The 23,906-nt window shown below is 41.7% G+C and overlaps 1 protein-coding gene across 1 annotated transcript in view; it reads right to left on the bottom strand.

The window, feature by feature from the left end:
• The window catches only part of Slc9a9 (solute carrier family 9 member A9), a 549,322-nt gene that overhangs the window by 405,591 nt on the left and 119,825 nt on the right, over positions 1 to 23,906 (bottom strand). Inside the window, exon 5 of the mRNA XM_059268372.1 lies at positions 4,457 to 4,572. Within this exon, the coding sequence (XP_059124355.1) occupies positions 4,457 to 4,572 (116 nt within the window). The remainder of the gene's footprint in view (positions 1 to 4,456; positions 4,573 to 23,906) is intronic.

Genomic DNA, 23,906 nt, shown 5'->3' with positions numbered 1-23,906 from the left:
GATCTCACAGAAATAAGAATAATGGGCTGCTAGAGCTGGAAGGGTGTAAGGGCTGTGGTTGGTACTTTCCAGTTTACGGATGAAGAGGCAGTGTCTTCATCTGAAAGGTCAAGAGGTGAGAAGGCAGGAGATTGCATATCTTCCACCTGAGAGAATCTATGAAATCTAAGAAAGTGAGGCAGCTGCCCAAAGGTGCACAGCTGGCCCACACTCGACACAGAAGGTGGACTCAGTTCCCTGCATCCTCCTCCTGACAGCAAGCCGATGTGAGATTTTAAAGGACTCATATGTCCATTCAGTTATTTGATACAAGGGAGGTAAATAACCGTTGACGAGGCTGGATCTCCCCACTCCTACCATTTCAGTCCGTTTTCTGTGTTGTTCAAACAGAACCTTGGGAGTATCACCAGTAACAGAAGGACCAAAGCTTGAACACAACTCTGATGTGCTTGGAGACAGCTCAGTCAGTCAGAATTCAACAAACTCAGGCTGTAGCAATAAGCTCACTGTTGAGACCAGGAAACAAAGGATGCAGTGCTTTGCAACACACACATTTGGGTAAAGGTGACCTGAAATTTGACCCAACACTGAAAGGCAGAATGTTCAAATTTAGCTGAAGAGTAGAGCCCTAACTAGCTAGAAAATCACTAGGGATGAAATCCTTTGTCTTGAGCTTATGCTTTTAGCTGTTGCCAAGTCACCTCTGCATTTCCCTGGGGCATGTGATGTAGTGTGGAATCATTCTGGAAAATGCAATGTAAATCTCTCAGTAGTGATGGAATAGCCAAGATGTGGCTCACCCTGGGGGTGGAGCAGTCTATCTCTTTACGCCACACGGATCTCTGATTCCCTCATCTACACTGTGGACTGCAAACCGGAGTTTGAAAAAAAACATCCTTATGTTCCCTCGACATGTAAATAAATGTTTAGTCTTACTCGTAATAAGAGAAATGCTTGGGCAGCCCACAGTGAGATGTAAATCCCTTAACCTACGGGGGGTCCTAAATTTGCCTCAGCGTGTCTGTGAGGAAAATGAACCTCCGTAGATCACTAGCATGAATGCAAACTGGTACACAGTTTAGGAGAGAATTTCAGTATCTAGGCATATCTATCCCTAGAAATCATTCCCAAAGACACACTGGAAACACATGAAAAGCTGTTAATTTAAGAGCTGTTAATTGCAGCACAATTGCTAATTTAAAAGCACAAGAAAACACTCTCGAATGCCCATTGATAGGAGATTGGCTAAATAGTGGCCCATTCTGTAGCTGTAAAAGGGAGCGAGAAAGATCTTTAGATGCTGCCAATGTCCAACGTGCTGCTAATTAAACACAGCTAAGAAAAATAACCAGTATAGCACAGTGTAGACTAGAGGGTTTTCATGTTTGCATGTATGCCTGAAAGTGGAAATGTAATCCAACAACCACCAAAATGTCTCAAAAGTCAGGGCAGAGGGGACGGGACTAGCAGCTAGGCTCCCCACCATGGCTTTTCATTGCTGATTCCTTGGGATATTTAATCTAATTTTTTAAACATAACAAAACAAAAAAGCACAGTGAAACAGAAGAGCATTATTATGATTGACTTGGGGCTTAGCCACACATTGGAATAATTTCAAGTGATTTAAAAATGGAAAACTTTTAACTGCATCCCAAGTGGGGTATACTCAAAGGCTAAAAATAACCACATGAAATCTTAAGCCATTTTCAGTTGCTATATTTTTAGCAATAACGTATGTGAGATAATTTTGAGAGTATATATTTTAAGCAAGCAAAAATTATATTAATGTAGTAGGAGGAAGAAAAAGAAGCAGAGGAAAAATGCAAATACAAATTAAAATTCATGACATCATAATAAAATGTCTATAATCCTAAAACTGAGCTGAAAATATTAAAAGGAATTTCTGGTATAACTTTGCCTAAACACAGAGGTCTAAAAAGAATTACCTGTCCAATAGTCACGAAAACAATAACAAAAGTGGTCCTTAAATGAATTTTCTTTTTAAAAGATCCAAGGCTCCTTGGAGAGATGAGAGATTTTTAAATTGAGGGATGAAAGTCATAGATGATAAAGCTGGAACACTAGGCCTATCTAAATGCAAGAAGTTTATCAAAGACCATGAGAGTCATGTTAAAAAAAATACAGTAGAAACCTGAAGACCGCCTCCCCTTGTGAAAATGGAGTGTTTTAAACATAAAAAAAGAGTAGCCAGCATAGACGAAAACATAACAGCTGTGTTAAAATCCACATGTTCAGAAAGATGTGTTTTAAAAACCTGTCTTGCTAGTAACATATGGAGGATGCCATGGAAATGACACATTATTTTGGAAATTAATAAGTTAGAGGAAAGAATCATTTGTCTTGCTTGGTTTTTGTTGTTTGTTTATATTACACCATGGGGTGCTCCAATAGCTGAACAGCAAAACTCTTTTGGGGAGACTATACTGGATTAAGTAGTGACCATCAGTGGGAACTGGGGCAGCCAACGGGTAGACAGGGAACTGCAATCTGTAGAGCTTGTCAGATGTCTGTGCCTAGGAAGTAGCTGGGTTCACTGTTAGATTCTGAGGTCTGAGACTGAGCCCGAGAGCGTGCAGTATACCTCATCTGATGCCAGCACTGCTGGTCAGGGGGTGTTGGCTGCTACCATCTACTGGGTCTAGTGGTCCCCTTGTTGGACATAAACAGTCCCACAGAACAACCCCAGGCAAGGTCACTCTGAGCAGGATGGAGCAGGATGAAAACAAGAACTAAATAATCATCTCTAAACATAAATAATGAGCATTATCCAAATCCACACTGACAGAACATCTCCTATTCTAACCATGAAGAGGGAAATGGCTTCTTTACCATTTATAGATGTAGGCTTAGTCTGGTCTCAACTCTTTTTTAAAAGAAGACTTAACTAAATGGATAAGCATGGAATTACTTTTACTTCTTGACACATCCAGAGCAAAAGCCTGACTCCCTAAACATCACAAATGGGAATCCAAGCCCCATGACAAGTCCTTCTCTTCTTACACCCTCTGAGATATCACATGGTTCCCTACTGTCATAGTCAGGGGTACTATTGCTGTGGTGAAACACCATGACCAAATCAACTTGGGGAGGAAAGGGTTTATTTGGCTTACACTTCCACATCACTGTTTATCACTGAAGGAAGTCAAGACAGGAATTCAAACAGGACAGGAACCTGGAGGCAGGAGCTGATGCAGGGGGCAGGAAGGAGTGCTGCTTATTGGCTTGCTCCTCATGGCTTACTCAGCCTGTCTTGTTCTAGAACCCAGGACCACCAGCCAAGGGGCAGCCCCACCAACAATGGGCTGAGCCCTTCCCCATCAAACACTAATTGAGAAAACATCCTGTAGGCTTGCCTGCCCTTGGCCCAATCTTATGGAAGCACTTTTTTTTTTTTTCAATTGAGGCTACCTCCTCTCTGATGATTCCAGCTTGTGTCGGGTTGACAGAAAACTAGCCTGCACACCCACAGTGAGCATTCTCTTTCATTATATCCTATAAGGAACCCATTTTGTTCCTCTGGTCCATTCTGGTAGTCTTTGCTAGAGTGGCAATTCACAAATGTGATAGATTACACTAACAGCTGAATCTGTGGTCACCGTTTTCCTTCTGATGTGATGTTCCCAGCATCATTTTTAAAGTAATCCAGATAGGAAAAGGTTGAACCCGATTCTGATTAAGTCTCTAGCTTTATTTAAGAAACATTGGGGACATGGGGACATTGCAACTAATTACATGTCATCTTTGGATATGTTTTGTAAAAACTACTAACAAACCAATAATGACAATAACAAGTGAACTGAGAATATTTAAACAGTGACTGAAGTTTTCATGTTATTAAATCATGGTCATGAATAGCTGTAGGTTTTATAATGGCAATAATGGTCACTTTCAGGGTATTTGCATACCAAAATACGATACTTGAAACTCACTTTAATGTGATACCATCATAATAAACAGGAATGGATGGAAAACATGTGCTCATATTTGGCTACTAAAGGGTAGGTGCCAATTATCTTTACTCTGCTCCCTATCCTTGATGTGTTTAAAAAGTTCCACAGCAAACAGTTTTAAAAGAATCTATAAACTATTTAATTCAACTGGTAAGTTTTGAAAGAAGATGTGTTGAATAGAGATAAACTTAAGGGCAACAGCTTAGAACGACTCTGTATTTGAGAGAAGCAATAATGGCTTTACAAAGTCCCTTCCACTATGGAGACTGCTTTCTGGCCAATTTCTTGGGAGCTGTCTGATCTCACCTATTTCTTTTTCCTTTTCTTTCTTGATTTTTTTATTTAATTCACTTACAGATGTGTCAACAGCCTGTGATGAGGAATGAAGAAGTATTACCAGGGAGACTAGATGACTGCCTGTGGAGAAACCGCCAATTTAAATGTTTGATTCTACAAAGAAAGAAATGCATTATTTGAACAGTTACCTGGATCTGTAGCAGACATCAGTGAGCCAAAAAATAAACAGTCAGTGAAATGGAAGTCTCCACTCTTCAGCTGGCCAGCATACACCATGGCCTTCACAAAGCCATACATAATTAACCTGTTGAAGAGAAACAGAAGAACTTTAGACATCAAACTGGATCCTGGGTAAATCCATGCTACCTCAGAGAACATTCTAATGAGCTTTCTTGATATGTACCATGCGGAAACCACCAATCCTACCAACTCATGGCCACTATGATCTCTCAGCTCTGAACAGCATGCTCACTAAATATCACAATCCATTCATCTAGCAAATGGTAATGGAGCATTTGATAGAATATGCCATGGAAAATAAGGTAAGCTTCAAAGACATAAACAATTGTCAAACGTGGCCCAGCAAATCATGCCTACAGATCTAAGAGCTGTGTCGATGTCTGGAAAGGGATTTCTTTCCAGTTTTTCTTGTTTTATCTGCGAGGGGTGTATGCTGTGGCGAGAAGACAGCAGCTGCAGCCACACCACAGCCAAGCAGCCCCTTTCCCACAGATATGCCCCCCTTGCCCCTGGTGTCAGGACTTTCCCACTTTGAGTGGAGAAGCACCTGTCAGGTAAGAGCACACCAGCTTCCACAGCATTGAAGACAACACTGAAATGACTATACATTTGGTTTTGCAAGGAAGGATACTCTTTAATGAAGATTTAAAGGGTAACTTAATATCTCTACAGCACAGAATGCAACATCTCTGGGTCATAATTTGCCATCCTATGGTTTTAAAAGTAAGCCAGTCCCAGAAGCTGTGAGGTTAGGAAATGAAAATCCCAGTGCTAGGGGTAGACTACTTCCCTAGGAGCCCCCGAAGGGAATAGCAATACAGGCTCCTATCACTGCCATCGGTTGCCCACCTGCACTAGATGCCACATCCTTTGGTTGCAGAACACGGAGAAGTCAAACTGGAACTGAAGCCGGGCGGTGGTGGCGCACACCTTTAATCCCAGCACTCGGGAGGCAGAGCCAGGTGGATCTCTGTGAATTCGAGGCCAGCCTGGACTACCAAGTGAGTTCCAGGAAAGGCGCAAAACTACACAGAGAAACCCTGTCTCGAAAAAAACAAAAACAAACAAACAAACAAACAAAAAACAAACTGGAACTGAGAGGGAAGCTTGCCTTCTCCCAGCTAGCTTTCACAGTGCTGGGACGGTCTACCTGCTGCTGTCATCAACAGTCTGAGTCATGCACCCCACAAGCTACAGTCATGACCTCCCAAGCAAGACGTGCCCACTGGTGAGATAGTTGTGTGACTCCTGAGGGGGTAACCCATTATTTTCTGATTGAATTTGGGGCCTACTTCACTGGAGGGAATTCGGATCTGGTACTCTAAACCTGGTCAAAAGCCTGTAATGAGTCATGACGTGGCTGAGAGCACACTGCACGAGACAGCATTACTATCATGGAAAACCTAAAGCAATTCTCTAGGTAGAACCAGAAAAGACATGGGCTAAACTGCCCAAGCTCCTGTAAATAGCACATCACTCATGCTCCTTCTATAAGTAACCTTAATTAAGCTTATTTACCAAAACAAAAGAAAATCTAAAATACAATTAAGAAGTGAAAGTACAAAGGGTACTAGCTGAGAAGGGGAGGGTCTGCTGAAGAGGGAGGCGAACAACAGAGGCCAATGGGGAGGTTAATATGACCAAAATATGCCACACACATTTATGAAAATATCATTACGAACCCACTATTATATTTAATTAACATATGCTAATGAAAACTTTAAAGTTTTTATTTATTTATTTAAAGGATTGATTTTTGCTTAACCCCTAAGAGAGAAAATATAGAGATTGGTGAATTGACCCTCAGTACTAATATAATTTAAAATCAGTAATAGTCCTTAGAAACTGCATCCCATCCAATCTCTAGACAGATATTGAAATCCTTATATGTACCTGCGGGTTTACTTTTTAAAAAATGTGCTGAGGTTGTGAGCATGGTTAAGAAATGGCTAAATATCAATTATTAGAACTTAGTGATTTCCACAGTGATACACTTTCAATTTTGTTAAGAGAACTATGTCCTTAAGGGGATATTTCTGAAAGAGCTGCATTTGAACAGTCACTATCACATTCAAGCTATATGATTCAGGGTATTATTAGAATTGTCTAACCTTTGGTACCTTGATTCATCAGCTAGGGTAACAATAATAGAGGATGAATCAAACAAGCAACATCTGGTATCCAGTGCCCTTAGCCCTCTCAGGGAGATGCTTCCTACTGCTCTGAGAAGATGGAGATGGGAAATATTTGTTTACACTTTCTGTCTCTTCACGTGCTTTAATTAACTTAATCTGCAGTCGATCCTGTAAGGTCAACAGTATTTACACAGTGTGATGCAGTAACCTATTTAACATGGCAAATTAAGCAGGATGCTGGGGCTTGAACTGAGACAGCCTGGTTCCAATGCTGGAGATTTTAGCCACCATAACGTGTTACCTGAAGAATGGCTTTTTATTTTCCACTATACTAATAAGCCATCTCATGCAATGGACTCTTAGCCATGCCATGAAGTAATCACTCTAGACAGTCCAAGGGGCAAGATTGGAATATCCTTAAAAACTTGAGGCTGACACCATCTTCTGCATTGAACTTACTGAGTGGATCCACAGTAAACTAGAGATAAGACACCCAACATGGCTTTGCAGAACATGCATTCCAGGAGAGGAACTGAATCTTAACCAGACTGAATGTACTCAATATTAGCAAACACTGTTCCAGTAAGGTATGACCACAGGGGCTGTAAATAGGCAAGTCCAAGGGTCTCAGTCTGTGTAACTTCCCCAGGGGCCACAAACTGGCCACCAAATACAAAATCTCCCACCAGATCCCAGGAAGCTTCATTGAGCTCATTTTGTTGTTGTTCAATATATATTTTTATTGCACACCTACTATATCAGGTCCTCTACTAAGAATTAATGAACCAAGATCTGTGCCTTTATTGACCATATGGTTTAGTGGGACAGACAAAAATGAAATGTAAATAGTATCTGTTACCAGCATTATTCCCTTGGTGGGAATCTGCAAGAATGGATGGCCCTGTGACATTTTGGACAACTACAACCTGGATAGAGGAATGATCTTCATTATACTTCCTTTTCACATCCCAACTTCATGAAAGTCCTTTCCCACCTGAACAGTACTTCAGACACCGAGCACTACCAGGCTACAGAATCACAGTAAACATTACAAACTATGATCCTATCCTCTAGTCCTGGATCTACTAGTTAATTTTATAGAAGAAGAAACTTGGCTGGTCATCTCTCCAGTGAGAGACAGTTACTCTGGGACTACTTTGGATGTTGAGGTGACTATCCTCAGCACAGAGCACCAAGTTCTCATAGTCTCAGGTGTGATCTGGCTATGGTTATTGATGAGGAGCCAAGGATGCCCTGAGTTTAATGAGGTCCTGCATGGATGTACATTGTTGACATAGGCACAGCCATATCAAGGACCTCAACCCCATGTGAATGGCAAAGCCTTCCCCAGATAAGACCCAGAGAGTACTGGCAAAGCCTTCCTTGGGGTTCTGAGTGTGGGTATTGATAGCATGTACAGAAAATGTCCACCACAGTTTTCTCCTTCAGGCTATTTTCAGCCTGAAGCTGCTCCATGCTATGCTTCTGGGGCGCCCAGACCACCTGATCGCAGCTTTCTGTCCCTTTGTCCATCTGCTTGTCTTTTCTTCACTCCCTCCCTGCCCCAGTAAGGCCTAAGTCACCACATCCCACTTCCTGACTACCCCACACCCAAACACCCCTACATCTCACCCCTACATCTCTCAAAGTTGCTTTTGGTCATGGTCTTTAACACAGCAATAGAAAGCTAACTAGAACAGCATAGGATCCATTATTACAGTTAATAGCAGTTACATAAAAGGAATTAAATGTGAACTTTTCTTCTGCTTTACTGCATTTTTCTAATTCTTTTAAAATAATAGCCACGGTAGAAACAAACAATAATGCACATTAGTGAGCTCTGTTACAGACAATAGATAGTCATTGTGCTTTTAATCCTCACAGTCCTCTGAGGAAGGCGTTGTAATTATCCCCTTCACAAATGAGACAATCAAGAGTCACAGAGGTTAAACAGTCACACAGTGAGCTTCCGTTGAATTGAATCTGGGTGGACAAACACAAAAGCTTAGTGCATAGCATAGCTTTGCATTGCTTTGGAATACTTGTGAAATTAGTGTGTGGGTGGGGATCCACGAACATTTTCTTTAAAAATATAAATTAATAATTGACTCCAGATGAACTACTGGGACAAAAGTAATTATAATCATAGTTACTTCCTTGAATTAACATAATAAATAAATAAAGTGATAAATAAACAAATAAATAAATAAAGCAGTGCAAAAAGAAAATCTCCAAAAAACTGAACCCAGCACAGTATGAGCTTATTTTGGTCATTTTCCCTCGTACTGATCTAACAATATCACTATCACTGCTAACTGTAACAAGTTATTCTTATCCTGCTCTTCATATATTGGCACGCTATTGTCATTGCTACATTGTTACTAATATGACCATTAGGTATGATTATATTAACTGGGAGGCTGAAAAGCGAACTCATTAGCAGCCAATCACTTTCTTCCATCCGCACTTCACAGAAACCCGTTTGGGTGTCTCGGCACCGCAAACCAGAGACAGAGGTCGCCAGGGCTCACTGAAATCAGACGCCTCCCGAGTGAGGGGTGGACAGTGGCAGGGGCTGCCGCATCAGAAGCACAGCCGTTGGTAACGCTGATGTCAACTTGGGCTCTCACAGAAACATGCTGTCCACTCTGTGCGAGTCTTCGGAGAGCGGAGCACAGGTACAATGGAGACCACAGGGCTGGGAATCTGCCACAGTCGCCAGAGTAACAAGATGGCAGTCTGTCACTTGCTCTACTGGAGGGCACTGGGCAAGAGAATGTGGGGAAAAGTATGCTCAACACACTTTACTGAGCGTTCACGATGCATGCCCTAATTTTAAATTTCTTCATCTTGTCTCACACTCTCTAAACTACACACCTAAAGGCATGCTGAGAGAATGTTTCAAAACAAAAAGTTCCAGAGCGTCCAGCTGCTTGGGTAATTTCAAAATATGTCATTTTAATCTCTGTGTTTTAAAAAATTTCTCTCCCTTCCTTTTCTTTTCAAAAAAAAAAAAAATAACCATCACTAAGCTGTCTGTATCACCAGGAAAGGAGGATTTTTGCATTGAACTTGTCCCGGCTAAGCGAGGGAAGCATGGGTTATTTCCATTAACACTGAAGGATCACACATTTGCCTCAGCACAAGAAACAGGCAACTATATGGAATTCACTCACTAGCGAGGCAATCTGGGACCCACGGGCCCCAGAATCAGTGTGCACCTGAATTTCTGAAAATCTGTAAAGATTTATTTTGTTTACAATTATGTGTATGTATACCAGGTTTTCTCTTTTGGAGCCATCAACCAGCTCCCAAATCATGACACAGAGACTTATGATTCGTTTTGAATGATCAGCCTAGCTTTGTCTTGTTTCTGGCTAGCTCTTAAATGAACCTGTTTCTCTTTATCTACCTTTTGTCTTGGGGCTTTTTACTTTTCTTTCTATATGTCCTACTCTGTGTCTGCTGGATGGTGGCTACCTGGCTGGCCCCAGATGTTTCCCTTTTTCTCCCTTCTTCTCTCCTCCTCCTTCTCTTCTCTCATCTTCTCTCCCCTTTATTCTCTTTACCCACCAGCCCCACCTATCCCTTCTCTGCCTAGCTAATGGCTGTTCAGCTTTTTATTCAACCAATCAGGTGCCTTAGGCAGGCAAGGTGCAACAAATGCAACACATGTTTACATAATTAAACACACCCTTACATCGTTAAACAAATGCCACACACCTTTACACAGATAATATTCTGCAGCATAAACACATCTTTACGTAGTTAAAATAATATTCCACCACATATATATGTGTGTTTCTGTGTGTGAGTATGTGCACAGGAGTGCAGGGCCTGTTGAGTCCAGAAGAAGATGTTGGGCCCCATGTATCTGGAGTTACAGGCAGTTGGGAGCCACTCAATATGGGGGCTGGGAACCAAACTCAGGTTGTCTGGACAAACAGTGCCCACTCCAAAGCTTTAAGCTGTCTCTTCAGCCCATGGATTTCTGAACTCTGTGCCTAAATGTTTCCCTTTGAATTGGAATTTTTCCTATTTATTTGTTTATGTGCTATTGATGGTTTCAGTATCACACTTGGTTTTTACTGGGGCATACATTCAATAGTAAAGCCCCACTGGAAAACTCACAAGTCCTTAGTGCTATGTTGCATGGGATTGGGTCTTTTAGCCAATTTCATTCATTTCGTCAATCAGGAATTCATTAATTTGAACACTAAATTTCTTCATTCAACAAACGTGACAGGCTGTTGGGTGTCTGAAATAGATCAGTAGGGGGTTTGCTTAGAACTCAGACCTGAGAGCGAATATTTGAATATTAGTCTAGTCTTGGATATAGATAAAAGTCTAGAAAGAACATGCAGTAGAAGAAGGTCCATCGCTGAGGCCTGGGGACCCTGTCACTTCAAGAAAGTTAAAGGAGAATGAAGAAAACAGAGAGGCCAGGAATCTGTCTCCAGAGATGTGAGTGTCACGGGCATCAAAGGGAGGAGATGTTCTAATAAGGTCAGAGAAGCTGAGCAGTGTCAAGAGGACCAATTAGTTTTGGGTCATTAGAGTGTAAAGTGAGATCATAATGAGTAGAAGAGAATCTAGAAAAAGAAGAAATTGAGACAAGCAGCTCTTAGGTATCTGACTAGAAGGGGACTCAAGTCTTTCTCCAGACAGAGAACTGGGGTGGGACTTGAAACAATTTCAGATCAGTGAGAAGCTAGGAAGATGCTCATGTCTTACCAGGGCTCACAAAGAAGAGTTTGAAAACATGATTTTGCTTCATTATGATTAGGAGCAAAAGATGGCAAAGGGAATTCTGGATGGCAGGATTATATTTTGAGTGACTGTGGGGCCATGTGGCTCTTATGGGTGTCAAATTCATAATCTTATCCTCCCCTCTTGTCACTGTTTCTCATATTCCATGGTCTTTTTTTTTTTTTTTTTTTTTTTTTGGTTTTTCGAGACAGGGTTTCTCTGTGTAGCTTTGTGCCTTTCCTGGGACTCACTTGGTAGCCCAGGCTGGCCTCGAACTCACAGAGATCTGCCTGGCTCTGCCTCCCGAGTGCTGGGATTAAAGGCGTGCGCCACCACCGCCCGGCTTCCATGGTCTTAGTAAGCATTTACTTTCATAAGAGTCTCTGCTGAATCCTGTGAAAAATACAAAACTATTCCAACACATGATTTCTATCCTTAGGAAGGGAGAAGTCACCTGAATCAGGAGAATTCATAAAGGAAAGTGTTGTGTCTGTGTGAGGTCCAGTTCAAGTTAACTGAGAAATGCTTGGCTTTGGGGACTTTGAGGGCTCTGGGCAGGCTGTGAGAGTCAGCTGACACATTTGTGGAACCTAAATGATGCATCCAGATAGTGATCCTGTTCATAGAGCTCCAGCGCTATGTGGGCTTCCCAACTTCTGACTGCTTTCCTGAACTGTAAATCCTGTTTTATTCAAGGCAGTTTCTTGAATAGGAAAACAAACAAACAAAAAACCTCATGGATAAACAAAGAAAACCCAACCATTGGTAATCTTAGAGCCATCACCATCTGCCACTTACTACTGGGACATAAGATAGACCTGTCCTGTGTTAAGCTCCATTTACAAATTCTTTTTATTATTTTCTTTAATTAAAATATAATTACATCATACTTTCACTCCTACTGCTACCCCTCCTTACCCCCAACCCTCCAGCTCATGGCCTCTTCTTTAACCATTGTTGTTACAGATACATGTAAATGAACAAGCATATAAATATAGCCTTCTGGGTCCATTTAGTATTACCTTAATGTTTATGCTTTTAAGGCTAACCATTTTGGTATTGGACAACCAATCTTGGGGCTCATTCCTAGGACAGACTAATTCTCCCTCTCTCAGCAGTTAACTACTTGAAACTCTTCATCTAAGGGTAAGGACCTGTGGGATTTCCCCCTCATCTACATTTGGATGTCAACTGGTGTTGGAATTGTTCAGGTCTTGTTTAGCCAGCCATGTTGTTGAGATTCATGGGTGCAGCTTGCCTGTCATAGAAGGCACACTCTCATATTAGACTTCTTGGTCCTCTGGCTATTACCATCTTTCCATCCCCTACCCGCTTCCTGCAATGTTCCCTAAGTCTCAGGTGTAGTAGTATTTTTTGTAGATGTATCAGTTGGAGGTGAGCATCCTACCATAAAGTGTTACTAAGCATTTTTCCTAGTTGTGGTTTTCTGCAATGGTCTCCTGCTACAGCCAAAAGGCTCTTTGATAAGGTGTGAGATTTACACTTACCTACACTGTAAGTGTTTCGAATGCAGTCAGGAACAATGCCGGTTTAAGGAACTGGCAAGAGTAGGTTCTCCTCTAAGATCCATGACCTCACTAGCCACATGCAGTTGGTTAGGTTCCCAGTCCCAGATATGATTTTCCTCCTGTTAAGCAGGCCTTATTAAGTTCAATTAGATTTCCGTTGGTTACAGCTAAAATGTAAGTGCCACTATTGCACCATTGGGGACCTCTTGCCATGCTGGTCATAGTTGTGGTTCATAGGCATACACTATTGATTGCATTCCTTCCTTAGCACATCATCTTGTGTTACAATGAAAAGTAGCCTTCAGGAGGGAGGCTTTCTAGTCAGCTCCAGCACACATTATCAGAGCCCAGTGTCTGAAGTGTGTGATGTCTTCAGGAACAGGGACTTACCTTCAATTTCTACAAGGCAACCAAGGGCAACAACAATGCCCTATACTATTTTGGGAGCCTCCTGGACTCCTCTAGATAACAATTCACAGGAAGTTTCTCATGCCTGCTACTGGGGGTTTTGTTAGACAGTCTATGGCTCTTGGTGGGAGTATTATCACCCCACATATTGTAATTTTACTGAAAGGTGTGTGTGTGTGTGTGTGTGTGTGTGTGAGAGAGAGAGAGAGAGAGAGAGAGAGAGAGAGAGAGAGAGAGAGAGACAGAGAGAGAGACAGAGAGAGACAGAGAGAGACAGAGAGAGACAGAGAGACAGAGAGAGAAAGAGAGAGAGACAGAGAGAGAGAGAGAGAGAGAGAGAGAGAGAGAGAGAGAGAGAGAGAGAGAGAGAGAGAGACAGAGATCGGTTGGACAGCCATTATGATTCTCATTTTATTAACAGGTAAAATCAACAATTAATATAAATGAGATTTTAAAACATTTCTATTTTTTACTATTTAGTATTGAGAAGGCAATTTAATGTTGCTGTGCCTTTGTTTCCCAAGTTTTAAAGTCCATCACTATGTCTTCTGTTTCTGGTGGAAACCATCTTATCCTATTTCAGGTTCAGATATGGTCCAGAAGATGTTCCCTCTGGGCACGGACTGCAGTTGTAGAGTCCTGTGCCTTCCATGGTTTTCTTCCAGCCAGTTCTGTACTTGGCTTCCTGTGAACCTACAACTACTCACCGTGGTTTTTCAAGAGGGGAAAATACTGCGGACAGCAAGCTGTGATCAAATACATTGTTATTTAATCCTGGATGGGATCCCAGTCTGTGACCTTGAGACCACTGGAAGAAAGATGAATCCATTTTTTCTTGCCTCTGCCTCCATCCCAGCATCTTCTGGAAGCTTCGCTCATTCTTGCATTTTTATGCTAGTTCCTGCTGCTCCAGGAAACTACACAGTTGCCTGTTGGAGATCAAGACTCCCTTCTGTGAAGTGCCTTCAGGTTCTTGGAAGAAATATGATATAAACCCTAACATGAATATGGAATGGGCATAATTGCAATATTGAATGTAGAAGAGAAATCTGGTAAAAAAAAAAATGCACTACATATAGGCAGAACCTGACAAGGCATCCTGATTTTATGCTTCTCACATTCCCTGTCTAGCATAGTAGTAGCCATTAAATTTGAAAGGGAGCTGTGTCCAGCACAGAGCCCACCCACCACCACTCAGTGTCAATGACTTCAAATATACTTGTGCAAGGCTGAAAGGGATCCTGAAGCCAACACAAATCCAGCCACACACATTAAAGGACCACACGCCCTGAGCAGGGGAATCATGGTCAGGAGGAAGAAGGCATTAGGTTGCTTAGGATCAGACATGATTATGGGAGAAAGAAGAAAAGAAAGTCACAGCATAGAAAGGAAAAATGGCTATCAAGACAAGTGGAATCAGTGAATGTGCTGTGGATAAAGTTTCAGCTCAGTGAATTTCTCTAGTAGATTGCCTAATTCATAGGCTCACAAATTTTGCTGTATATTAGAATCATATAAAAGCTATGATAATGAATACGAATCATTTGAAGGCTATGATACTGGCTAACTTCTGACAAAATAAGGCAGACTTTCTGTAGGTGGCTTCTAGTACCATGTTGTTAAAATCTGTCCATTGTCCTAAGATGTGGTCAGGGTTCAACACAAGTTTTCTAAGTCATCACTTCTTATGCTCCAATGTTTAAGCCAAATACACACAACCAGAGGACTAGTGTGGGATCCAAGATTCTGCATTTCTGATATGGGCCCTGGTGGTGTCATTGTTGCTGGCCCCAAGCCACACTAACAAGACACTCTAAATTAGAATATATTGTTCTGAGAGTATATTAACAGTAATAGATGGGCAATTTCTCTTTTCATTAGGTCACATCTGTTGCTGGTCACTGAAAAGTTCTCAGAAGTTTGTAGAATGTGCCAGAGTGAATCCTCAAGATTTTCATTTTAAATACTGTAAAAACCCCAGAATAAATTCTGTTTATTAAAGGAAAATGTATATGCTAATTAACAGAATAGTGTTGGTGGCTTCCTTGTTTTGAGCCCAATTATATCAGCTTAGATCATCTGATGTGAAATATGTGTGTGTAAGGATATCAGTACCTGGTGTGTGATACATATAAAGCATACATAACTATGCACATATTCTCTGATGAATAATGATGGGGAGGCTTTCCAGAAAGATCCTCAAGGAGAGGGAGTCAGCAAGATGGCTCTGAGGGTAAAGTGCTTGCCTCACAGTCCTGGTGACCTGAATTCAATCCCCAGACCCCAATAAAGCTGAGAGGAAAGAACCAATTCCATGTTGTCCTCTGATTTCCACATGTGTCATGGTATGGAGGCCTTCTCACATATACATTACACACACATGCACACACAAACACACATAATAATAATAATAACAATTTTAAAATATGTTTTTGAATAAAATTATGACTTTTACCCAGGCAAAAGCAGAATAGAGGCTGTGAACGAACCTCTGACCATTGACCATGACTTTCCACCTTTGAAAGCATATGAAAGTGTGGCCATCATCCCATTTGTTTTCATTCTGCTGGGAGGGGAGAGAATCAACTCCAACCATTCCCCTTGCACAGATAAGGGACCTGTTACAAAGTGTGCAGAAGTTGTCTATCCCTTGGCCTGTGCTCCGCTACCTTTCTCGAAGTGTGAGACTAAAATACTGTTTGGAACCAGCGGTTTAGATTGAGTGTAGGAGGAAACAGCCCAGCAATTTGGTCCAGAATCAACTCTTGCAGAACTATAGGGATCAAGACCTGGTCAGGCCAGTGACTTAGCTGAAGCCACACTGAAGCCAGCTGGCAGCGGGTCCAGGGATATGATTTTTATTTCTCCTAAATTCACCTGAACTGGGTATCCATGTCAGTCCCCTGAAGCCTTTTCAGCAAAGGGAAAAAAGCCTGTGATTTGAATATAATTTGCCTAATCCATCATTCATAGGAAAGTTTCCATCTCGTCTCATAGTCTCTAAAGCATATTTGTCTTTTCCAGCTGTACCATTTGGAGCCCTGAAAACAACCGCGGGTTGCAACAGAATGTAAATGACAAGAAAATGCAACCCTCTAGATTTTCCCCAATCAGATCAATATCCCAGCAAGCAGTCAGCTGATAAATAATGTAGATGTTTCAAACATATTTAGTTCAAATTAAGATGTTACATTAGTTGCCGTTTGATTGATGGCCTTAAAATATGTTGTCATTATTAATGACAAGATAGAATGAACAATTTATTACGTGAAAGATGAAAATCAAACATTTCTTTGCCCTGATTCATTTTCAACCATGTCAATGTACTCTTGAAAGATTTTAAATCTAGAACAGAAAGCTTCAAGGAGCTCGTTTCCGCTTGTGCTGCGTGTTACACAACCTGTTACTTGAAATTCCTTTGAGGTTATGAGGTGAACTTCTTTTGTAATAATTCAATTCACTCTTTAGAGTGGACAGATTTCTCGGAGGCTTTGCTTTCATAACAAAATTTATCCACTAATCAAATGTAAAAGAAATTGCCCCAATACTTTAAAGGACAACAGCGTATAAAATGCCTACTTTCATATTAGGAACGATTCCGTGATGTATCTGAGCTTTGCTACTATTGCTCTTGCTCTACATGCCCAGCAACCCAAGTATCTCTTAAAGAAGGTCTGTCTGGAGGTTGTTCTCAAATGCTCCTGACATAATACTCAGTAACCAGACTAATGCCAGACCTATATAAGACCAATGATGCTAATTGATCAGTGAGGCTTTTTGGACTATCACCCAGTATTATGGTCTATACAACTTACTCCTAGCCCTTTACTCCCTGTCCACTACTCCCCAAGCCTCAGCTTGACAATGGCTTTACTCTATTAGGCACTGAGGTGAAATGTTCTACAAGCCTTCATCTAGTCTGAGTTGAGACTTTGGATTCAGGCATAAAGAAGGTCTATAGTTGATTTGATTATGTAACCACTCCTTTGTTTAGAACAGAGATGCCTGTGTTTTAGCAAACCTGATTTGATCCTTACAGGTACAACTGAAGAAAATGTTGATGTCTTTACTTTGTAAAAAACAAAGTTTTAAGAGAAAAATAAAGAACTGTTTACGTATAAGATATTTTGAATTCAGTGCCCAATAATTATTTGTTCAACACTATGTGGCTAGGGGCAGGACACAAAATTAAAAAAAAAAAAAAGATAATGGACAGTCTACTGAGATAACAGAGAATAACAGAGTGTTAATTAGGAAACCTTGGTCTTTGACCATAGGCAGCTACCTATCTCTCACTGATTTCCTTGTTGTCTAACAAACACTGTAATAATCTGTGTGCTTGACCAGGAACTCCTGCTGAATGTTCCAAGCCTTTAGTTCCATTTTTTCCCCAGCTAACAGTTTTTCTGGGAAGCACAAAAGACTACTGAGCATTCTCTCTCTCCAGGAAACTATCAGTTGAAAGAAGCTCTATTTTGGAAGCTGCCAAGAGATGTCATTAGGTAGGTGTTTTCTACAAGGGAGCACACGTTTGTGTCTATGCCCATTCTCGAAATTTGCCAAGATCTAACTGGGAAGAGATGACTCTCTCAACTGACTGTATTGGCTCTTGAGAGTGGGGAGGAGTCTTGTGGCCAACATGAATCAAAATGAGCACTGGTCCCCACAAAAGCAACCTTGCCAGGGAGTCACAAATAGCTCAGTTAGTTTGGTCAGTCACATAGTAAAAATTCAAGACAGTCAGATTAGTTTGGAGTACTGTGAGAGGTAGTAGCTTCCTTCCAATGGTGAATGGAAGTAGCCCTTAATGATTCTGCAAGCTGGATACTGGGTTATTCTACAAAAATGTACATCTACATTTTGGGAGCAAAGTGAGGAGATGGGATAAATGACTTTTGCATTGACTTCAAACTCGGAAAGTTTCTATCTTTATAAAAGTCTGAAGAAAAAAGAAGCAAGGAAAGAGACAAGAAGATAGATAATTCTAGCATTTAGCTATTTCTTAAAGCAAAATTAACACAACCTTCATCAGACTGAAACCCAAGGCCAGGTCACTGACTTTGCTAACCAGCATTCTTTTTCCTAACCTGACAGTAGCCTTCCCAAATACTCAGTCTGAAATTAGAATGAGAATAGATGAAGAAATGATCTTCATCTGTGCTGAATACCTGTCTCCCCAGGAGATGGAGGTAATATTCACACAACATATTTAACTCCTGCGATGGTTAGGATTTTGTTTGTTTGTTGGCAATTACACAAGCTAGATTCATATGGAAAGGGGGAACCACAATTGAGTAAATACCTCCATCAGAGTGACCTGTACTCAAGTCTGTGGGGCATTATTTTGATTAATGATTGATGTGAGAGGGCTCAGCCTACTGTGGGTGGGGCCAACCCTTAATGGGTGATTCTGGGTTTACAATAAAGCAAACTGAGCAAGCCACGAGAGCAAGCTATTAAATCAGAGTTCCTCTGTGGTCTCTGTTTTAGTTCTTACCCCCAGGTTCCTCCCTCGAGTTCCTGCTTTGGTTTCCTTCAGAGACAGACTGTAAGTTTTAAAAGGCCAGGTAGTGGTGGTACACATCTTTAATCCCTGCCCTTGGGAGGCAGAGGCAGGTGGATCTCTGTGAATTCAAGTCCAGGCTGATCTACAGAATGAGTTACAGGACAGTCAAGACTACACAGAGAAACCTGGTTTTGAGAAAACAAGAACAACAACAAAAAAGAAATACAGCTTCTCCTCCCCAAGTTGCTTTTGGTCATTGTGTCTATCACAGCAAAGCAACAGAAAGCAAAGTAGGAATCTCCCCCAAGCCTGGGAGCCACACAATTTTGCTTTTCCAAATTATCTTGAACACAAAGTCTAGTGATCTTTCTGTCACATTGAACAACAGGGCTATTTCTGGTTTTGAGGAGAACTCAGGGTCACTTACACATAGGAAATCTCACATTGCTAAGCCAACAAATAAAGGCATCAGAGTCCCCCGACGTCATAGTAAGGCTGGGACGAATGACATCTAAAATTAATGGCACGTTTTCTAGAGATAATATTGTCAGAGATGCTATTTTCAATTAAATACATTTTCAAAATGTGAGGTTTACACCCAAAAGAATAGGTTGTTTTCTATCTTATCGAATACGGAGCCATCATAGTTCACAACAACTTGGCTGGATTTGACAGAAGTGTAACCTTTAGCTACTTTCAAAAGAGAAATTATGTTTCTACGTTTGGACTCAAGTGTCAATACATTTAAGAAACACACACACACACACACACACACACACACACACACACACACAATTGGTCCTCCATATCTCTGGCTTCTATGTCTCATATATTCAACTAATAATGGATAGAAAATATCTGAAAAAAATATATGTGTGGTGAGTACAGACATACTATCTTCCTATCGTTATTGCTTAAATAATATAAAAACTATTTATTAGACTAGACAAGAGTTTTTGAGAGCTAAGAACATGAAGCTTTCTCAAAAGATCCTCCATCTGAGCCCGAGAATCATCCTAGATTGGAGCTTCTAATTCTAATAGTGGTGGGCTAAGGACTGAGGCCTGAGGCAAAACAAAACAACAGAACAAATGAAGATTACCACCACCAACTAAAGACAACAAGATGGTGACTAAGGAAGAGGCAGGCACTACAGGCGAAGGAAACCAGAGGCATCTGGAGCAAGAGGTAAGCAGTTACCAAAGCCCTGCCCCTTGTCTGGCTCTTTTGCTGTTTGCTGTAAAGCCTGCTCCATGCTCCCTGGCCACGACTAATGTGAGCAGGAGGAGGGGAGAGGAGAGAGGTGAGAGATGACCCACAGCAAAGTGAGGACAGCCAGTGGACCACATCAGGTGCTGCTTGATGGTCAATGAATTGTTCTGAGAGCTTAAAGGCTCTGGGGTGTCCCTCAGGGTAGACATGTCCCCACACTACATTCATGCAGGTCATCATTATCATCATAACCCCCATGTGCAGACCGATCACTCAGGGACCTTGATAATTCATGGACTATGATTCAACAGACATAGGATGAGGCCTGAGGTTCTGGACTCTTAACAGTCAGAGCCAACACCAATGCTGCCGGTCTCTGGAATACACTGTAAGTAGTAAGGCCCTGAATTACACACAGCTTTCCATTTCCTAATGAATAGGGCTATCTTAGTAGAGTTTTTCCCTTTATTCCTCACTACTAGAAGTTGCACACTGGCAGCTGAGTGAGTGCCAGGAGAGTATTTTAAATTTTTTCAGAATCATTGACTAACAATAAAAAGGTTATATGTAAAAAGTCACACTGTGAACTTCTGTTGGAAAATGCAATGGAGACCATGCTGGGCTGTTGTGTCTTCCTGGAAATGATCAGAGCTGACTGGGGCTATCTGTATGCTCTTCCTGGGACCCTTACCAAGCTTGCTACTGAACTGCTCTTACTGCCTTGGCCCTGGTTGCATTTGTGTCTGTAAATTCTGATATATTAACTTGAACCATTTATCGGAACAGTGTTTTGCTTCCAGTAAAGCATGTTGAGCAGTCACTTCCCTTCTTCACTTTGGAGCGCTACATCACTGGGGCTGGGGGTGAAAGCAAGTCCACAAAGAACGTACTTCCTGCTGTGGGGTGACCTGGCCCATTGGCAGATAAGGGAAGGAACAATGAATGGGTTTACCCACAGCCACAGGGTTAGTAGGTCTACGCTTCAACATGCAGATGCAATTTTCTCAAGTGGTAAACATTGAACAGCTGATCACGTTCACAAGCAACAGAAGGATGCATCCAGTCAGTGATTGAAAGTTCAGTCCACAAAAGATGAGAATCACCTGGGTCATGGAGAGTGAAACAGGAGGAAAAAGATGGACTGAAGCTGGGGGAGGGGCAGGGAGCATCTCAACACTAGCTGTGTCTGAGGAGCTGGCAGCTTTGGATCCTCTGGTTTGAAAACATTAAGGGCCAAAAAAAACCAACAGTCAGAACACTGAAATAACCCAGCGTCCTCTTGCAATTTTTGGATGTGCAAGCTCGCCTACTGGCTTGGCTTGCTGTTTACTTACATCTCTCTTTCTATTCTTCTTACATTTTTTTTTCTCCCCTGCACAGAAGATTTTGAGAAGGAACTTGGGGGAAAATGTTTTCCTTGCATAATTCTTTCATGCCTTTGTTGATACAGTATCTGTAACACCAACAGAGTCCTCACAGAGAGAACATTTCTGCCTTTGTTAGAAAAAGATTTGAATTAAAGGCACAGGCAGTGGTGTGCTAGCAAGAGTAGACCAGACTCAGCTGTGTTCCTGGGGTCTTAATGGCTCTCATCTGGTCCGCCTCATAAATGAAATTTCTGGATTCCAGTACCTTCCAGACCCTTCCCACTTGACAGATAGAGGCAGAGTCTTCTGTTAGTTCTAGAACCCTTTATAATTCCTTCTATAGGATCCCAGGCCAAGTTTGGCAGCAGCCCACCTGTATTCAAGCTTCCCTTTTCCTTTTATCAAAAATTAACAAGAGTGGTTGGAGAGATGGCCTTTAGGAGTGCTTGCTACTCTCACAGGGGACCAGAGTTTGGATCACAGCATTCAGGTTAGGTAACTCACAACCATCTGTGATCTCACTTCAGGCTCGAAGACTACACACACACTCACACTCACACACACACACACACACACTCACACTCACACACACACACACACACACTCACACAGGCACACACACACATATATACATATCAATAAAAATAAAATATTTTAAAAAATTATCATGAATTCAATTCCTCTCTAGGTATCAGCTGCATGTAAAGAGAAGAACCCTTCAGAAATGCCGAGCTCAACTCCCAGCACTACCATCCAGTGGCAGTTTAACCCAGAATGACACAGCCGCTTAGAACATCAGCTTCCTCTGCTCACGGAGGGCAGCAAAATCGGCCTGTGGAGCTGTTCTGCAGAGACACAGTAGGCATCTCAATAACTGGATGCTACTTCTTCAACAGACAAATGGAGCATTGATTTCCTAATATGTTTTGTCAACACATGGCTGCATCTCTATGGAACATAACACACACTGAAGGGGGCTCTGCCTGTGGGCCTGGGTGTCCCATAGCAGATGAAGAGTATGGAGTGTCCATGGGTAAACAGGCCAGTTGGGTGATGTGTCATTTTTTAGTCTACTGCCTCTTTGGACTTGAGGATCCCTCAATGTATTTACCTTATCATTTAGTTTTCACTCAGGGCCTTTTGCAGATGGAAGGATTTAATTTACCAAGAGAGTCTGGGCCTTTAGCTTTTAATCAGAGTGTTTGCTTTCTGTTGCTGTCACAAAATTCCAAAGGAAAAATAATCAGTTTGAAGGAGAAAGTGCTGCTCTTGGTTCAGAGTCTCCAGGACTATCTGCAGTCACTTGGCTCCATCTCTTCCAGGTTCGTGGAGCAGAACCCTATAGCAGAGGATGGAGCAAGGGAAGCTTCCCACCTCGGGGAACCAGGACAGAGGACACTTCCAGGTCTGACCAGCCAAATGACATACTTTGTCCATCGAGGTTAAGCCTCATAAAAGGTGCTGTACTGGCCAATGTCCGACCTCCTCTTTGTATGGTCTTTACGGTACATTTAATGGCCATGCCATAGCAGTTACCTGTACCCAGATAAAAGTAGTCAGTGCTTTGAGTTTCTTCTCATTTTTCCTAACTGCTGAGGTTCTAAGCAATCATGCTAGAGATGGTAGTGCTCTGCATTTCACTTGGATACAGAACATGTGACGATACAAATACAACATTTCTGTTGAACAAAACACAGAGCTAATGGAATGACACAATTTACTTTTTTATGGCTCGGTTTCCCTCTTGGGGATATATTCTGCCTCTATCATGGTTCTGTATCTACTTGAAATAATCCTATGTCCTTCAGGTCTCTATTCAGAGACCAATCCCATTTCAAAGACCAATACCTATCCACCCCTCCCCATATCTTCCAAGGAAAGAAGCAATCTACAACAGCAGGATTAGATTGTCTCTAGTCTGGTTTTGTGTAGTGTGGACGCTCTTGGCTGCCCATGTGGAAAATTACCTGTGTCAGTCAATTTCACGTGACTGTAACAAACACCTATGGTGATACACTTTTAAAGAGAAGAGTTTTATTTTGATTACCACCCTCGGAGATTACTATGGTGAGTTGGAGCCACTGTATTTAGAACTGTGGCTAAATAGTACATCATGGATGGGACATATGCCAGAGAAACACTAGTAAACACCTTATGTTCAGAGGCTAAAGGAGTGAAAAGTAAACTATGACCCCATAAAAGCCCTTCAAGTGCATGACTCCAATAGCCTAACAACATCCCACTGGAACTTACTTCCTTTAAAGCTTGCTTTAGCAACCCAGTCTTTATCAAGTTGTCCCAGTTGGGGACACCTGAAAAGACTCTATCATCAGCTTTTATCCTTCACTCATCAATCTGCACTGATGACTGGCCGTGGGGACACTTGTTGCTGCCTGTCCATACAGATGTCAGCTTTCCAGAACTCCTTCCCCTGGGGCTCAGTCCCCCAGCTCTGCACTGGAAACAGCTTCTACAGAATCAACCCTCAATAA

This window comes from Peromyscus eremicus, chromosome 7, assembly GCF_949786415.1.
Source record: "Peromyscus eremicus chromosome 7, PerEre_H2_v1, whole genome shotgun sequence".
NCBI classification, from domain to species: domain Eukaryota; kingdom Metazoa; phylum Chordata; class Mammalia; order Rodentia; family Cricetidae; genus Peromyscus; species Peromyscus eremicus.
This window is presented reverse-complemented; position numbering and strand designations above follow the sequence as displayed.